Here is a 17909-nt window from a genome sequence, read left to right on the forward strand (position 1 = left end):
CCTGATCCGGGTCGCGGTGAGCCCGGCGTCATCCCGGAACACTTGGCAGGAATCTAACAAACTCAGTCCAGCAGTTACAATGCACTTAATCAATCACACGCAACATTAATTCATTAATTAACGATTAATCAGCTTCTCCTCACAGTCAGAAAATGGACAGCTTACCTCCAGGTATCAGTAAAGATTTGGAGCGTCTTTATAAGACAAGGATTTTTTTAAATTCCCAAACTGCACCAATTAATTAATTAATAATCAGTCGACTCCTTCACCCCTTTCAGAGAACATACCAAACTTCACACAGTGACAGTAGGCAAAGATTAAACTCTGTGTAGCTTTTATTACACCAGGTTTTATAAATATAACTGTGATTTAAAATGGTTTTGTTATTTACATTCCTTGTATCATTTATATGGACTGTGAGGCCTTGAACAACTGCTATCAAAGGTGGGGGTACAGCTCTTCACTTGGGTGATTTCTTTATTAAAATTGTTATGATAAATCATTCTCAGCTGAGAGGCACTTGATGTACTAGGTCAGAATGTACTTATAAGAATGAAGGGAGTCCGATAAAGTTGATAAGTCGGCATTAGATTAGAGAAAGTCCGTCTAAGATGTAAACAAGAGCAGTCAAGGATGAGAATCTGGGATGAGAGAGAAGGATGCTGAAAGAACGGACAATTGGACTATGGGTGTGGTTAAGAAGATTTAAACCCCTGCCTGGAAGGTTCGGGGCTTCTCTTCTCAACTCTTGCTGACGCTTGTGTGTTAAGAGGTTGTTAGAGGTAGAAGCCCTCAGCTGGGAACACATTTTTGATCTTCTCATCATATTGAAAAACTGTTAGTTGACAGGACTTCCCTGTATTATATTCCCTATATTAGATTTCCCTGTTGAGTAAAGCTCCTACCACACTGGGAACAGCAATAAAGCTTTTGTCCTGTGTGAATGCGCTGGTGTAAGAAGTGGTTGGCCTATTTTTTATTTTTTTAATCTCTTTCCACACTGCGAGCAGTAATACAACTTCATTTACTGAATGAAAACGCTGGTGTCATTTAAAAGCAGCCAGCTGACTAAAACTCTTTCTACACTGCAAACAGTGATGCAGCTTGTCTTCAGTACTAATGTGCTGGTGTTGGAAATGACAAGATCCTCTAGAGGATCCTTCTTCCTTCTTTGGTCCAGGAGAGCTGTCACCACAGACAGCTGCAGAGGTTGTTTGATGACGCTTGGACCTTCTTTTAGGTATCAACCGACTGTTTTTCATTTCTCCTGATTTCAGAAGTCTTGGATTTTCATCATAGTGGCATCTTCTGGTGTGTTTATTAATGTTGATGAAATGCATGTGTTTGTTTGTTGTTGTCTGTTTAACCACCATTTCATCCTGATCAGGGTTGCAGTGGGACTGATTCATTGGGCCAAAGGCGGAGAACAAGTCTAACACGTTGGAAAAGACATCAAAGTCAAAGTCTGCTTTATTGTGAATACTGCAATATGTACAGGACATACAGAGGATTACTCTCAGACCCATGGTGCAGCAATAGACATTAAATAAACACTAAACGTAAAATATATGAAAAAAAAATTAATTGAATAAACACACTAAACACAAAAATATCTGAATTGAGTAAAGCACTGAATCGTACAAATGTCTATCTGTCCGTCCGTCCGTCCATCTATAAATAAATATTATTGTTTCAGTTCAGCAAGTTCAGAAGTTTTGTTTAGTTCAATACTTATTTTTTTTTTACATTTATGGTATTTAGCAGATGTCTACATCCAAAGTGACTAACAATCATAACCAATACAGTTCAAGCAATGAAGGTGAGGCTTGAACCAGCGACCTTACGATCACTAGTTCAGTACCTTTCCCCCTGAGCTACCACTCACACTGAGCAGTGATACGATTACTCTCCTGTCCTAATGCACTGGTGTATTTTGAGCCTATAATGGTAAGTAAAACTCGTCCCACACTGAACGCAGTGATACGGTTTCTCTCCAGTGTGAATGCGCTGGTGTTGTCTGAGATTACCCCTCAGACTAAAACTCTTCCCACACTGTGCACAGTGATAAGGCTTTTCTCCCGTGTGAATGCGCTGGTGATTCCGGAATGTACTTTCTTGAGCGAAACTCTTTCCGCACCGCGAGCAGCGAAACGGTTTCTCTCCGGTGTGAATGCGACGGTGCCGCCGTAGATTGCACTTTTGCGTAAAACCCCGTCCACACTGCGGGCACTGATGCGACTTCTCTCGGGTATGAACGCGCCGGTGACTCAAAAGAGAACTCTCTTGGGCGAAACCCTTCCCGCACACAGTGCAGGGAAACGGCTTGTCTTCGGTGTGAATGCGCTGGTGTCGTAGAAAATTACCCTGTTGTGTAAAACTCTTCCCACACTGTGAGCAGTGATACGGTCTGTCTCGGGTGTGAATGCGCCGGTGACTTAGGAGAGAGCTCTCCTGGGTAAAACCTCTTCCGCACTGTGCGCACTGATACGACTTGTCTTTGGTGTGAATGCGCTGGTGCTGTTTTAGACTTCCCAGTTGGGCAAAACTCTTTCCACACTGTAGGCAGTGATGTGGCTTAACTTCAGTGTGAATACGCTGGTGTGCTTCGAGTATACTCGATGCAGTAAAATTCTTCCCACACTCTGAGCAGCTGTAGTACTTGTTCTGCAGGGGTCCGGGAGACGGGTCACGACACAGAGGTACAGAAGATGTTTGCTGACCACAGGAGCTACTGGTGGGCATCAGATTCTCATATTTAATCTCTCCTGATTTCAGCAGTCTTAAATATTCCCTGTGGTGCTGACTCCTGATGTGACTGTGGAGGTACATTTGAGATGTGTAGGAGAACACACACATGGAGCAGGAGAAGCTTTTCGTGTCTGGAGCGGAAGAGACGGAAACTGCAACAAAATTAAAACAAACCCGTTACGGTTGGATTATTGTTCAGTGCATAAACTTTTATAATAATAATAGACAGGACCACCACAGAGCAGGTATTATTTAGGTGGTGGATGATTCTCAGCACTGCAGTGACACTGACATGGTGGTGGTGTGTTAGTGTGTGCTGTGCTGGTATGAGTGAATCAGACACAGCAGCGCTGCTGGAGTTTTTAAACACCGTGTCCACTCACTGTCCACTCTATTAGACACTCCTACCTAGTCGCTCCACCTTGTAGATGTAAAGTCAGAGACGATCGCTCATCTATTGCTGCTGTTTGAGTCGGTCATCTTCTAGACCTTCATCAGTGGTCACAGGACGCTGCCGGCTCGATATTTTTGGTTGGTGGACTATTCTTAGTCCAGCAGTGACAGTGAGGTGTTTAAAAACTCCAGCAGCGCTGCTGTGTCTGATCCACTCATACCAGCACAACACACACTAACACACCACCACCATGTCAGTGTCACTGCAGTGCTGAGAATGATCCACCACCTAAATAATACCTGCTCTGTGGGGGTCCTGACCATTGAAGAACAGCATGAAAGGGGGCTAACAAAGCATGCAGAGAAACAGATGGACTACAGTCAGTAATTGTAGAACTACAAAGTGCTTCTATATGGTAAGTGGAGCTGATGGGTGTATTTAATGTATTTTATGTGATCAGGGTGTTTGTGTTACTGGATGCATCTGGTTTTATGTTGATGTTTTAGATGGAGTATTCAGGGTGCTTCACATCATCACCTGCAGTCACTAGAAGTTAAACAGAAACTGAATTTCTAATAGTTCTTAATTCTTTTACATTCAAATAACTATCGCAGTGAAATCTAAGTTACAAAAAAGTCCTACTACAAGTGAGGTTTTATTAAACAATACTCTAATGCACTTTTATCTTACTGAGGGTCTCTGCATCTTCTTCTTTTGGACGCTTCTTTAGGAATTCTGCTCCATTCTGTTGATCCACAGGGTTGATGTGCTCCACAGGGTTTAATGTTTGTCCACCCGAGTCTGTAAACATCTCTGTTTTTACATGTTGTTCACAAAGCTAATGAGAAATAACAATAGAAAGTGTTTGTTAAGTATTTTCCTTCTGGTTAAGTTAGGCTGTTCAAGTGCTATAAAGCGCTTTAAGTGAATTAATAATGACTAATGGCATGAAGATGAGATTCTGTTATTGTACATCATGAATCTTCACCTGTGAGCGATCAGCATCAGGATTCTGTACATCAGGTTTTCTGCTCCCTGCTGATTCCATTCTAACATCTAAAAATAATCAAAAATATAAATGAATCGATGTGAAAATATGAAAAACAATCACAGATATCACAAGTACACAATATACAGTGCGATACACTTGTTTCATTATCACACATACAGTGTATCACAAAAGTGAGTACACCCCTCACATTTCTGCAGATATTTAAGTATATCTTTTCATGGGACAACACTGACAAAATGACACTTTGACACAATGAAAAGTAGTCTGTGTGCAGCTTATATAACAGTGTAAATTTATTCTTCCCTCAAAATAACTCAATATACAGCCATTAATGTCTAAACCACCAGCAACAAAAGTGAGTACACCCCTTAGTGAAAGTTCCTGAAGTGTCAATATTTTGTGTGGCCACCATTATTTCCCAGAACTGCCTTAACTCTCCTGGGCATGGAGTTTACCAGAGCTTCACAGGTTGCCACTGGAATGCTTTTTCACTCCTCCATGACGACATCACGGAGCTGGCGGATATTCGAGACTTTGCGCTCCTTCACCTTCCGCTTGAGGATGCCCTAAAGATGTTCTATTGGGTTTAGGTCTGGAGACATGCTTGGCCAGTCCATCACCTTTACCCTCAGCCTCTTCAATAAAGCAGTGGTCGTCTTAGAGGTGTGTTTGGGGTCATTATCATGCTGGAACACTGCCCTGCGACCCAGTTTCCGGAGGGAGGGGATCATGCTCTGCTTCAGTATTTCACAGTACATATTGGAGTTCATGTGTCCCTCAATGAAATTTAACTCCCCAACACCTGCTGCACTCATGCAGCCCCAGACCATGGCATTCCCACCACCATGCTTGATTGTAGGCATGACACACTTATCTTTGTACTCCTCACCTGATTGCCGCCACACATGCTTGAGACCATCTGAACCAAACAAATTAATCTTGGTCTCATCAGACCATAGGACATGGTTCCAGTAATCCATGTCCTTTGTTGACATGTCTTCAGCAAACTGTTTGCGGGCTTTTTTGTGTAGAGACTTCAGAAGAGGCTTCCTTCTGGGGTGACAGCCATGCAGACCAATTTGATGTAGTGTGCGGCGTATGGTCTGAGCACTGACAGGCTGACCCCCCACCTTTTCAATCTCTGCAGCAATGCTGACAGCACTCCTGCGCCTATCTTTCAAAGACAGCAGTTGGATGTGACGCTGAGCACGTGCACTCGGCTTCCTTGGACGACCAACGCGAGGTCTCTTCTGAGTGGACCCTGCTCTTTTAAAACGCTGGATGATCTTGGCCACTGTGCTGCAGCTCAGTTTCAGGGTGTTGGCAATCTTCTTGTAGCCTTGGCCATCTTCATGTAGCGCAACAATTCGTCTTTTAAGATCCTCAGAGAGTTCTTTGCCATGAGGTGCCATGTTGGAACTTTCAGTGACCAGTATGAGAGAGTGTGAGAGCTGTACTACTAAATTGAACACAACTGCTCCCTATGCACACCTGAGACCTAGTAACACTAACAAATCACATGACATTTTGGAGGGAAAATGACAAGCAGTGCTCAATTTGGACATTTAGGGGTGTAGTCTCTTAGGGGTGTACTCACTTTTGTTGCCGGTGGTTTAGACATTAATGGCTGTATATTGAGTTATTTTGAGGGAAGAATAAATTTACACTGTTATATAAGCTGCACACAGACTACTTTTCATTGTGTCAAAGTGTCATTTTGTCAGTGTTGTCCCATGAAAAGATATACTTAAATATCTGCAGAAATGTGAGGGGTGTACTCACTTTTGTGATACACTGTACATTAAAAACTACCTAGTGCACTATGTAGGGAACAGAAATCTGTTATCTAATATACAATCTAGGGCACTATGTAGGGAACATAAATCCCTTATCTAATACACTACCTAGTGCACTATGTAGGGAACATAAATTATCATCTAATATACAATCTAGTGCACTATGTAGGGAACGTAAATCTGTTATCTAATATACAATCTAGGGCACTATGTAGGGAACATAAATTCCTTATCTAATACACTACCTAGTGCACTATGTAGGGAACATAAATTATCATCTAATATACAATCTAGTGCACTATGTAGGGAACGTAAATCTGTTATCTAATATACAATCTAGTGCACTATGTGGGGAAAATTAATGAGTTATCTAACAAACTATCTAGTGCACTATGTAGGGAACATAAATCCATTATCTAATATACAATCTAGTGCACTGTGTAGGGAACATAAATCTATTGTCTTTTACAGTATCCAGTGCACTATGTAGGGAAGATAAATCCGCTAACTAATATACAAACTAGTGCCTTATGTAGGAAACATAAATCTGTTAACTAATACGCTAGCTAGTGGACTATGTAGGAAACATAAATTCATTATCTAATACACTATCTAGCACACTACGTAGGGTACATAAATCTGTTATCTAATATACAAACTAGTGCCTTATGTAGGAAACATAAATCTGTTAACTAATACGCTATCTAGCACACTACGTAGGGTACATAAATCCGTTATCTAATACACTACCTAGTGCACTAAGTAGGGAATGTAAATCTATTATGTAATACACTCTCTAGTGCACTGTGTAGGGAACATTAATCATTATCTAATATTCTATCTAGTGCACTATGTAGGAAACATAAATAATTATCTAATACACTATCTAGTGCACTAAGTAAGGAACATAAATAATTATCTAATATACAGTCTAATGCACTATGAAGGGAACGTAAATCCGTTGTCTAATTATACTTTCTAGTGCACTATGTAGGGAACATAAATCCGTTCTCTGATATACAATCTAGTGCACTATGTAGGGAACATAAATCGGTTAACTAATACGCTACCTAGAGCACTATGTTGGGAATAAAAACCAATTATCTAATACACTATCTATTGCACTATGTAGGGAACATAAATCTATTATCTTTCACAATATCTAGTGAACTATGTAGTACACATTAATGTATTTGTGACGCTAACGGTTAGCTATGTAGCTCAGTTAGCAGCTCCGTGTTTAAAGCAGAGCAGCTCAAATTCTCACAATAACCATCTTTAATTGTAAATCTATCAAATCCAACTGCCGGTGATAATAAAGAGAAATGTAATCTACACACCATTAGCTCCTCATCATCATCCGGTGCTGCTTCTTTGTGGTTTTCAAGCAGCTTGTGTAAATACATTAGCGCCTCCTACAGGATCGAATAACCAACAAACCACAGTCATGACCAAAAAATGGACAGACTGGTTCTACATGATCAAAAACAGTTCGATAAAGCTGCATTCTCTCGCCATTCCTGTTAAATCTGGACGCTAAAAATATTATGGGAGAAGCAGGACTGGATGAAAATGATCAAGGTTTTCAAAGATTCAAGATTGGTGAAAGAACAATGAATAACCAGGAAGACCTGAAGGCCCTTAAAAGGAAACACACAGAGAAGAGAGAAAAGATGGGACTTTAGCTCAGTATGAAAAATTTTATTTATTAGGATTTTAACGTCATGTTTTACTCACTTTAGTTAATCGTTACACAAGATTCATCAGTTCAAGTTTTAATGTCAAACAGTCGTGGACAATTTAGTGTCTCCAATTCACCAAACTTGCACGTCTTTGGACTGTGGGAGGAAACCCACACAGACACGGGGAGAACATGCAAACTCCACACAAAAAGGACCCGGACCGCTCCACCTGTGGATTGAACCCAGAACCTTGGCGACAGTGCTACCCACCGAGCCATCGTGCCGCCCTCGGCATCTTATTCATCAATAATGAAATAGTTAACCAGCCCATCTGTTTAAAGATGATGGAGGAAAGATTTTATTGTTTTTTTTATACCTAACAGCTGATTCACATCCTTTAGTAGCTTGTAGGGATGTAACGATGCCCCACAAGACAGTTAAAAATCGATTCACATGTTTACATGTAAAATGAATCAATATTCACTTTAAACAGCAGAGGGCGCTGGCGCTATTCAACTCGCCTGTTTGACGTAACTACAGGGTTGCCAGGTTCGGAATTTTCCAGCCAGATTTATTTATGTGAGGGTACTTTTTTAATTTTGTATTATTCATTTATTTATATAATGTGGGATTTATTTCATTTCAGTTTTTTTTTTTTACACAAAAAGGGGAAATGTGCCGCATTGTTTTGCATAGTCTGTACCTACCTCAGAAATAAAAGGACATTCATTATTTAGATAAATAAAAGATTTTATTTTTTTTAAAAGAAATAATAAAAGGAAACTTTGTCATAATTTGTCTTCAATTTCATTTTGTTTAAAAATTATAATTATATAGTAAACCCAGCATTGTGAATCGCATCGCGGTAGAGTGTATCGTTACATCCCTAGTAGCTAGTATATCAAAGTTATGCCTTAATATAATAAAATTCTCTATGCCATCTAGCCCAAGCAAATAGTTAAATTAGAGCAGATAAAAAAAACTGTCAAGTTTTAATGGTCCCTAAATGAAACTAAACTAAAATGTACCATTCTAACATCTAAAAATAATCAAAAATATAAATTAATCGACATAAAAATATGAAAAACAATTACAGATATCAAAAGAACACACTATACACTTGTTTCATTATCACAAATACATCTAAACATCAAAAACTATCTAGTGCACTATGTAGGGAACATTAATCCGTTATCTATTACACTATATAGGAAACATAAATCCATTATAATACACTATCTAGTGCACTATGTAGGGAACATAAATCCATTATAATACACTATCTATTACACTATATAGGAAACATAAATCCATTATAATACACTATCTAGTGCACTATGTAGGGAACATAAATGCGTTATCTATTACACTATATAGGAAACATAAATTCATTATAATACACTATCTAGTGCACTATGTAGGGAACATAAATGCATTATAATACACTATCTAGTGCACTATGTAGGGAACATAAATGCATTATAATACACTATCTAGTGCACTATGTAGGGAACATAAATGCGTTATCTAATATACTATAGTGCACTATGTAGTGAACGTAAATCTATTATCTAATATTCTACCTAGTGAACTATGTAGGGAACATAAATCCGTTATGTATTACGCTACCTAGAGCACTATGTTGGGAACATAAACCAATTGTCTAATTCAGATGGCACAGAGAATTTTATTACATTAAGGCATAACTTTGATATACAAGCTACTAGGGATGTAACGATACACTCTACCGCGATGTTCCCTAACCTGACAATTCCATATTAACAAACATGGTGGTTCTTCATTAAACACCTACTGAGACATTCAGAGAGCACAATGTCCGAAATGTTCTTGAATTAATAAATTTATTTACAATAACAGCAGTGATACAGTTAGTTTTTTGTGTGAACGCGCTGGTGTTCTTTGAGAGTCCCCTTCAAAGCAAAACTTCTCCCGCACTGTGAGCACTGATGGGGTTTCTCTCCTGTGTGAGTGCGCAGGTGGCTCCGGAGAGTAGCTCTCTGGGTGAAGCTCCTCCCGCACTGTGCGCAGCGGTACGGTTTCTCTCCTGTGTGAATGCGCAGGTGTTGTTTGAGATTACACTGTAAAGCGAAATCCTTCCCACACTGCGGGCAGCGATAGGGCCTTTCGCCTGTGTGATTGCGCTGGTGTTGTTTCAGATGATTAGGGTATAAGAACGTCTTTCCACACTCCGAGCAGGAGTACGGCTTCTTCCTGAGGTGAACAAGCTGGTGTCGCTGTAAAGCACTCTGGAAGGTAAAACTTTTCTCGCACTGCGCACAGCGGTAAGGTTTCGTTCTTGTGTGAGTGCGCTGGTGCAATTCCAGATAAATCTTTCGCAAAAAACTCTTCCCGCACTCCGAGCACCGATACGGCTTCTCTCCAGTGTGAATGAGCTGGTGCGTTACAAGGTCTCCTTTATAATTGAAACGTTTCCCACACTGAGAGCAATAATACGGCTTTTCTTCCAAGTGGGTCACTTGGTGCTGTTTGAGACAACCCTTCTCAGTGAATCTCTTTCCACACAGCGAGCACTGAAACGGTTTCTCTCCTAAATGAACGCGCCGATGCGATTTGAGACGATTCGCGTCAGGGAAACTCTCTCCGCACTCGGAGCAGAAGTAGCCGCTGAGAGAACCAGGAGATACTCGAGGATAACGGAAGCTACTGTTGGGCATCACATCCTCATATTTAATCTCTCCTGATTTCAGCATTCGTAAATATTCCTGGCGGTGGGAGGTCTTGATGTGCTTGTGGAGGTAAACTTGAGATGTGTAAGAGAAGACACACATGGAGCAGGAGAAGCTTTTCATTTCTAGAGCAGAAAAGATGCAAAAAAAAGTTATTAGAGACTTTTCTATTGTATAGAATTATTTTTTATACTTAGTTTGAAATAGAATTATCAAAAAGTGAATTTGGGGTGGCCAGAGGTAAAGTAAAGCATAATGGACACTCCTGTGACATTTGACATTTACATTTTACAGTTTTGACATTTAGCAGACAGTTGTAGCTCAATGGTTAAGGTACTGGACTAGTAATCGAAAGGTCACCGGTTCAAGCCCCACCACTGCCAGGTTGCCACTGTTGGGCCCTCGAGCAAGGCCCTTAACCCTCAACTTCTAAGACAGTATACTGTCACGGTACTGTAAGTCGCTTTGAATAAAAGCATCTGCTAAATGCTGTAAATGTAGCAGCTGCTTTTCCCCCAAAGCAACTTACATTATACAGTCTAAGCAATTCAGTGTTAAGGGCCTTGCCCAAGGGCCCAACGGGAGCAACCTGGCAGTGGTGGGGTTTGAACCAGCGACCTTCAGCTTGCTAGTCCAGTACCTTAACCACTAGGCTACAACTGCCACAGCGCATCTCTCAGCTTCTTTGGGCTCAGACATAGTACAGCAACTCTGGACCCGAGAGTTTTCCAGTTGTAAACCCACAGCTCTATCAAATAGGCTAACACTGTCCACTAGGCTACCATTTTTAACAAAATTCAGTTTAATAAAATGACAATGGTTAAACGATTACCTTCTGCTGAGGACTTTTTCTTCCAAAGTGACTCGAATGTGTCGCCAAAATTCTTGGCATACGACTCCTCGTACCACACCAAGAGCTCCTGTCCGGGTTTTATCTGTCGACAGCAGCTGTAGAGAATTCCTCCCTGATACTGATACACCACTAGATTACACTCCTCATCAGTACGGGCACAGTTTACGTACCTGATATAAGAAAGAAATGCAGCAAAGTGTTAAAGAGAACAATTGTTTGGCCCGGGGAGTAAAAGAAGTAGTAAAGAGGGCCAGTGGTATCAGGGGGACATCAAAAACTTTAAACCAGTGGTCCCCAAATGTGTTTTTCCAAAAGAAAGAAAGGAAGGAAGGACAGACAAAAAAAGAAAGAAAGACAAACAGACAGACAGACAAAGAAAAAGACAGTCAGGAAGAAAAAGAGACAGACAGACAAACAAAGAATAACAGACAAAAAAGAAAGAAAGAACAGACAGACAGACAAAGAAAGACGGACAGACAAAGACAAAAAGAAAGAAAGACAGGAAAGACAGACAGACAAAGAAAGACAGGCAGAAAGAAAAAAGACAGACAGACAAAGAAAGAAAGAAAGACAGACAGGACAGACAGACACAAAGAAAGAAAGACAGACAAACAAAGAAAGACAGACAGACAGACATACAAAGAAAGACAGACAGGACAGACAGACAGACAGACAAAGAAAGAAAGACAAGCAGAAAGAAAAAAAGACAAACAAACAAAAACAGACAAGAGAAAAAAAAGAAAGACAGAAAGACTGACAGAAAGACAGACAGGACAGACAGACACTTTATTCATTCTGATGGACATTTTTGGCCTCCAGTAGTTGAACAAAAAGAACAAGAACAAAATTGAATACAAATATAAGCAGTGCTTAATTATTAGTAGTATTATTATGATTAGTATTATTATTAATATTATTAGTATTATGTGTTTTTGTACTTATATTTTACACTTTATTTGATTAATGTAGCAAATTTTTCAAGGTCTTTCCAGGAGAAGCACCTGAGTTTCCGCTACTAACTACTGATGTGTTCCTCACCTCATCCAGTTAGCATGAGTCTCTCTCTTGGCATCAATGTATTCCTCACGCTGACCACTCTTGTTTAGCTGTTTAATAAAAAGGCAACATGTAGTTCACAGTTTTCTACAGATACCACCTTAACCTGTCTGAATAATATTATTACCATTGTTTAGTTCTTTAACTTAGATGTTTTCATCAGATCCGCAATCTTGCATCTTTGTTAGATGTGATTAAAACAAAAACATTTATATAAAAATGAACTCACCGGCCAAGAATATTCACTGTTCACGGCTTCCTCTCCGTCTACCAGTTCTCCCTCGTACGGTCCGAAATGTGCACCAACAGGAACAGTCTCCCCCTTATTGAACACTCCCAGACCTGCGTTAGGAATATCAGACTCCCGAATCTCAAGACCAGGTGGAAGAGTTTGTCTGGCTCGGTCCATAACCCTCTTAGGAATGGAAGTATCAGGAACGAAGAATGCTGGACCATGAACCTCACACTCACTAATGAAAAAAGATTTGCAAGCCCCACAGTCTGGAAGAGGATGAACAACAGTAAACAGATTAATGGTGTTCGTAAATATACACCGATCAGCCATAACATTAAAACCACCTCCTGGTTTCTACACTCACTGTGCATTTTATCAGCTCCACTTACCATATAGAAGCACTTTGTAGTTCTACAATTACTGACTGTAGTCCATCTGTTTCTCTACATGCTTTGTTACCCCCCTTTCACCCTGTTCTTCAATGGTCAGGACCCCCACAGGACCCCCACAGAGCAGGTATTATTTGGGTGGTGGATCATTCTCAACACTGCAGTGACACTGACATGGTGGTGGTGTGTTAGTGTGTGTTGTGCTGGTATGAGTGGATCAGACACAGCAGCGCTGCTGGAGTTTTTAAATACCATGTCCACTCACTGTCCACTCTATTAGACACTCCTACCTAGTTGGTCCACCTTGTAGATGTAAAGTCAGAGACGATCGCTCATCTATTGCTGCTGTTTGAGTCGGTCATCTTCTAGACCTTCATCAGTGGTCACAGGACGCTGCTGCCCACGGGCCGCTGTTGGCTGGATATATTTGGCTGGTGGAGTATTCTCAGTCCAGCAGTGACAGTGAGGTGTTTAAAAACTCCAGCAGTGCTGCTGTGTCTGATCCACTCATACCAGCACAACACACACTAACACACCACCACCATGTCAGTGTCACTGCAGTGCTGAGAATGATCCAGCACCTAAATAATACCTGCTCTGTGGGGGTCTCATGCAGAGAAACAGATGGACTACAGTCAGTAATTGTAGAACTACAAAGTGCTTCTATATGGTAAGTGGAGCTGATAAAATGGACAGTGAGTGTAGAAACAAGGAGGTGGTTTTAATGTTATGACTGATCAGTGTATGATATCCGATACAGTTAAAGATACTTTAAAGGTTGTGATTACCGCTTAGAGATCTATCTCATGTATCTATGTACTTTACTTCCCTTAATTACAGGCTAACCTAATTGTGATTATAAGAGACTAAACTGTAATACTCTCAGTGTTCTTACAGAAGTAATCTTCATCTTCAGGTTCTTCCACTTTTACAGGTTTTCTCGAGAGGTTTTTGTTCTGCTGGTCCAAGGCTGTCAAGTGTTTCACAGAAGTTGATGTTTCTTCACCTGAGGTTTTAAATAAAACAAATAAATATTAGAAAATGTTAGATGCTAAACTGAAACTTGAGGAAGTCTTACTCATGTGGAACAGTTTCAGTCACTAATTAAGCCTAGTTTATTAAAGCCCTGGTCATACCTTATTTTATAAGCACAATTTCATGAATCAAATTACTTATTTTAAAAGGATTTGTAATGATGAACAGTTTTGCTTTGCCTTAATTTCTGGCTGCTCCTGTTAAGGATTGCCGGAGCAGATCATTCATCTTCATCTTGCTCTGTCCTAAGCATCCTCATTTGTCACACCAACCACCTGACTGCCCTCGCTGAGCACATCCATAAACCTTAAAGAAATACCCTTCTCCCCATAAAACTCTCATCCCTCCTCTGCACATGCCCAAATCATCTCAATCTCGCCTCCCAGACAATGCAGATTATCAAGAATCACTCTTATTTAATGTATTAAACTTTGTGTAGATGTACCTGAGTTAGTCCTTCAATTGAATTTGAAGCTGCATGAATTATATTCTAAATTTATGGCAAAATTACTAATTGAAATCTTTCAGTCTTCACCTGACCATAAACACTTGACAAGTAATGCAAATGGCACGTTTCAGAAATGACCAGGGCTTAGAACAAAATGTAAAAACACAATTATGGTTGATAGTGTTAAGAATCAGAATCTTATGCAATTTTATCTTACAGATATAATCTTCAAGCTCTTCCTTTTTTACAGGCTTCATCAGAAAATCATCCACACGTTGGTCCGTAGGGACGATTTTTGTCTCTCCATCTGAAGTGGTACAGGTCTCCATCTTCACGTCCTTAAAAAACAAAACATAAAAAAAGACTATACGAACTTCAGTTCTTTACAGTTTAGGTTGAAAGCAAAGTTTATTATTTAACCCCAATAAAGGCTTTATAAACTTCAGCAGATCATTGAAAAAGATTATCAGCTAGCAGGTATAGAAGGGTGTAGGCACCAGGTCATATGGAACACTGTTAATGACATGTAAACTATTTTCTATTCTGCTCTCCACTCTGTACTGAGCATGTTTTAGATCATTTAAAAGATTGTGTTTTGGACAGGTCATGTATATTCTATGGCCGAGCAGGTGGCGCAGCAGTAAATTATACTAGGTCACTACTGATGGGATTCAGGTTCGAATCCCCAGCAGTGCTAGACATGATTGGCTATGTTGGGCTGGACGAGATGGATTTGCCACCTGTCCAGAGCATGTTAGAGCGTTGTGCCCTGTGACTGCAAGGAAAGCAGACACACAGCGACCCTGACCATGATGATTAAATGAAAAAAAAAAAAAGATTAAATATATTAAAAAAAGCATACTTTACCTCCTAAGGCTTAAAGATATTTATAAACAAACAGAATTCCATTTAAACGTATTTGCCCCCAGTATTTCTCCTGAAGATAAAAATAAATGTTTACATTAGTTACATTAGTAAATAAACAATAAACTTTGGTTTTATAGACAGAAATGTTCTTTTAACTTCCCATAAATGTATGTAAGAAAAATGAATCCATTATTTAAAACTCTATCTAGTGCACTGAATAGGAAACATTAATTCATTATCTACTACACTATCTAGTGCACTATGTAGGGTACATAAATCCATTATCTAATACATTATATAGTGCACTAGGTAGGGAATATAAATCCATTTGGAACGTTAAGTCAGTCAAGCTTTTTTTGCTAGCCTTTTAATGCAACATGCGTGTTTAAAAAGCACAGGTAATCATTTTAAATCCTTACAAAAACATTTATTTACTAGAACTACAAATAATATCACAGTTGCGGTAAATAATTAAATAATAAATAAAGATTATTCCTACCAACCGTCAGCTCCTCATCAGCTGAAGCTACTGCTTCTTCTGTTATTGCGGCCAGGAAGCTGTAATGTACATCAGCGCCACCTGCAGTTCTGATATATTTCTAACTCATTCGTTTATTCTCAGAACAGTAACAACCTGGACGGGCGCGCACACACACACACACACACACACACACATTTACCTATAGGACAATTCAGTGTTGTCCTATACTTAACCTGACTGCATGTCTTTGGACTGTGGGAGGAAACCCGGAGCTCCCGGAGGAAACCCACACAGACACGGGGAGAACATGCAAACTCCACACAGAAAGGACCTGGGGATCAAACCCAGGACCTTCTTGCTGTGAGGTGACAGTGCTACCCACTTAGCCACTGTGCCGCCCAGTTTATTTTTTATTAATTAAAAAATGTATTCCACTTTTTATTTATCATCAGGATCACAGCCATTGTTGTTTTACTCTCTAAGATAAACCACATTATTCAACACAGTCAATAAAAATATTTATTTACAATTACCGATCCGTAATAACTCACTTATACACAATGTGTTCACCTGAAAAGCTGTAGAAATATAAATGTTACAGTTTTGTTTGGACAAAAAACTTTATTTTATGTTCTTAAATAATCAGCTATACAGCTAACTGCCAACATGGATGCACTGGTGTATCTGAAGATTATGTTCAAGCACTTCTTTCATGGTTTGTTTGTTTATTACGATTTTAACGTCATGTTTTACACTTTGGTTACATTCATGACAGGATCAGTAGTTACCCATTACACAAGGTTCATCAGTTCACAGGTTTAATATCAAACACATTCGTGGACAATTTAGTGTCTCCAGTTCATGCATGTCATTGGATTGTGGAAGTAAACCCATGCAGACACGGGGAGAACATGCAAACTCCATACCGCTTCACCTGGGGATCGAACCCAGGACCTTCTTGCTGTGAGGCGACGGTGCTACCCACTTAGCCCCCATTTCATGGTACCTTATGCTATATTATGTTTTTATTTAATCCGTGATCCTATATGTAGTAATTGTTTCCATTGCCAAGTTACACATACTTCTAAATCTGGTTACCATTCTTAAGCAGAGACCAAACAGTGGTAATGTCCAGGTACCTGATACCACTGGACTCCTTCAGATGTCTTGTAGAGCCCATATCTTGGCGAGTCATAGCTGTTTTGACAGCACATTGGGTGGGTCGTCCTGATGTTTTGGCTCATTGGTGTGTATAGACATGTATAGACCTTTTTTGTGAGCAGCTCCTCAGTTTTCACCATGGTTGCAACACACCTTAAACACTTGAATCTCAGGTAGGTAGGTAGTGTTTCTATAACACATCACAGCTGAAGCAAATTAAGGGTCATTAAAGATTTCCCAATGGTTTAATCATGCAATCTTTAGATCAGCAATATTATGTAGGGGTTGAATATTTATGACGTGGCAGTATAACAAAATATCCTGCTATTAGAAAATACGACATCATTTATTTTCTTTGTTCATTTGCAAAATCCTAGCTCTGCAGAAAAGTTTAGTAATAAATCCTTATTTTTCTTTGGAGGATAAACAGTTCCACACTGTAAATATACACTTCTGAACTGTAGCTCCAGTAACACGCTCCAGAAAGTTGGAACAGAGGCGTGTTTACCAAGTATGCTGATACTTGGTATGATTCCACACTGTTTACATTTTAATAAAGGTTTTTTTTTATTAAGATTTATAAATTTAATCCATACATTTTGCACAAATTGCTTTATTTTTTTGAACCATAAAACAGAAACACACCCTGGACAAGGATGCCTTAGTGTTTTGTGTTTCTTATAATAATAATAATAATAAGAACCTTTATTTGCCATTATACTTGCGTACAACGAAATTTAGTTTGACACTCTCCAAAAGATAAAAAGAAGAAGAAGAAAACGTATTTACATAAACATGTGGATATTTACACAGGATGAACCATTACACAGAATAACCAGTACAATCTAAGTATGGATTTCAAGATAAATAAAATAAATTATGGGTGAATATATAAAGTGACTGTGCTCTGTGAAGATACCAGTTCAATTTCAAAAATGATTTTTATGCTGGAGTGAGAAAATGGTTTTATGTAGATGTGCAAATACGCAGTGAGTGATGGAGGCCACAGCTCTTGGGAAGAAGCTGTTTCTCAGTCTGTTTGTG

The 17909-nt window shown here is 39.5% G+C and overlaps 1 protein-coding gene and 1 long non-coding RNA gene across 2 annotated transcripts; both read right to left on the reverse strand.

Moving 5' to 3' along the window:
• Positions 1–1469: 1469 nt before the first annotated feature.
• On the reverse strand, positions 1470–17005 carry LOC134324063 (zinc finger protein 420-like). Its single transcript, XM_063005714.1, has 10 exons — positions 16844–17005; positions 14574–14694; positions 13769–13879; positions 12479–12750; positions 12232–12299; positions 11173–11363; positions 9536–10465; positions 4131–4198; positions 3833–3980; positions 1470–2900 (listed from the first exon to the last, which is right to left on the reverse strand). Exons 1-10 carry the CDS (start codon positions 17003–17005, stop codon positions 1903–1905), a joined length of 3069 nt encoding a protein of 1022 aa, XP_062861784.1. The 3' UTR covers positions 1470–1902.
• LOC134324147 (uncharacterized) lies at positions 3895–7330 on the reverse strand. The gene is made up of 3 exons (XR_010014152.1): positions 7291–7330; positions 4131–4198; positions 3895–3980 (listed from the first exon to the last, which is right to left on the reverse strand). It is a non-coding gene; the product is annotated as an uncharacterized LOC134324147 (long non-coding RNA).
• Positions 17006–17909: the final 904 nt, after the last annotated feature.

The sequence above is a fragment of the Trichomycterus rosablanca genome, chromosome 12 (genome assembly GCF_030014385.1).
Source record: "Trichomycterus rosablanca isolate fTriRos1 chromosome 12, fTriRos1.hap1, whole genome shotgun sequence".
Taxonomy (NCBI): domain Eukaryota; kingdom Metazoa; phylum Chordata; class Actinopteri; order Siluriformes; family Trichomycteridae; genus Trichomycterus; species Trichomycterus rosablanca.